At 53.5% G+C, this 1,603-nt stretch overlaps 1 protein-coding gene across 1 annotated transcript in view; it reads left to right on the top strand.

Moving 5' to 3' along the window:
- The window catches only part of PPTG_22527 (hypothetical protein), a gene marked incomplete at its 3' end in the record, with an annotated part of 9,251 nt that overhangs the window by 4,248 nt on the left and 3,400 nt on the right, over positions 1-1,603 (top strand). The window contains exon 2 of the mRNA XM_008904770.1: positions 12-1,590. Coding sequence (XP_008903018.1) covers positions 12-1,590 — 1,579 coding nt within the window. The remainder of the gene's footprint in view (positions 1-11; positions 1,591-1,603) is intronic.

Raw genomic sequence — 1,603 nt, 5'->3', positions numbered from 1 at the left:
CGCGTGCTGAGGCCTTGGGCTACTTCGAGAGTCTGGGCTTCAAGTGTCCTCCACGCCGTGACGTCGCTGATTTCCTGCTGGACTTGGGCACCAACAAGCAGACTCAGTACGAGGTGAGCTCGATCCATCCCGTCCCGCGCTCGGCCAGCGAGTATGCCGACCTATTCAAACGCTCAGCCATCTACGAGCGTATGATGGAAGATCTTCACGAACCAATCCATCCGAGCCTGATCGAAGACCAAGAAAAACACATTGACCCGATCCCCGAATTCCACCAGAACTTCTGGGATAGCACGATGACTGTGGTGAAGCGACAGATCGAGCTTACGAAACGCGATACCGCTTTCTTGTTCGGTCGTTCTTTTATGGTGATCCTAATGGGATTGCTATATGCAAGCACCTTCTATCAGTTCGACGAGACGAATGCTCAACTGGTCCTGGGAATTCTCTTCACAGCGGTGCAGTTTGTGTCGTTGGGTCAGCAATCGCAGATTCCGGTGTTCATGGCCGCTCGTGAGGTGTTCTACAAGCAGCGCCGAGCCAACTTCTTCCGCACTACTTCCTTTGTGTTGTCCAACTCGGTGACTCAGTTTCCCTTGGGACTCATGGAAAGCTTGGTGTTCGGCTCTATCGTGTATTGGATGTGTGGTTGCGTGTCGACAGTGGAAGCTTTCATCCTGTTCGAGATGATCCTGCTCCTATTGAACCTTTCGTTCACGGCTTGGTTCTTCTTCCTATCGTGTGCTTCTCCCAATTTGAACGTGGCCAACCCGGTGTCGATGGTTTCGATCCTTTTCTTCGTTCTGTTCGCTGGCTTTGTCATCACGAAAGAACAGATCCCGGACTACCTCATCTGGATCTACTGGATCGACCCGATGACTTGGGGTCTTCGCGCACTTGCTGTTAACCAGTACTCCGATGATAGCTTCGATACATGCGTGTACAACGGCATCGACTACTGTGCCAACTACAACATGACCATGGGCGAGTACTCTTTGACGACCTTCGAGATTCAGACGGAGAAATCGTGGATCTGGTATGGGTTGGTGTACATGGCGGCCGCGTACGTTTTCTTCATGTTCCTGTCGTGCATTGCACTGGAATACCATCGCTTTGAGAACCCGGAGAACGTCACATTAGACTCAGAGCACAAGGGCAGTGCCTCGGACGACTATGGTTTGATGAACACTCCCCGCAGCTCGCCGAACGGAAGCGATGCGGTGGTCACGATTGGCCATGACAGAGAAAAGCACTTTACCCCGGTTACCGTCGCGTTCAAGGATCTCTGGTATACCGTGCCTGACCCGGCCAACCCCAAGGACACCATCGACCTGCTCAAGGGTATCAGTGGATACGCTCTACCCGGTACCATCACGGCACTCATGGGTTCTTCTGGTGCTGGTAAGACCACACTCATGGACGTTATCGCTGGAAGGAAGACTGGTGGTAAGATCACCGGCCAGATCCTGCTGAATGGCCACCCGGCCACCGACCTCTCTATCCGTCGATCCACGGGTTACTGTGAGCAGATGGACATTCACTCCGAGTCGGCTACCATCCGTGAGGCACTCACGTTCAGCGCGTTCCTGCGTCAGGGAGCCGA

This window comes from Phytophthora parasitica, assembly GCF_000247585.1.
Source record: "Phytophthora parasitica INRA-310 unplaced genomic scaffold supercont2.18, whole genome shotgun sequence".
Lineage (NCBI taxonomy): Eukaryota > Oomycota > Peronosporomycetes > Peronosporales > Peronosporaceae > Phytophthora > Phytophthora nicotianae.
The sequence above is the reverse complement of the archived record's forward strand: the minus strand, read 5'-3'. Positions and strand labels throughout refer to the sequence as shown.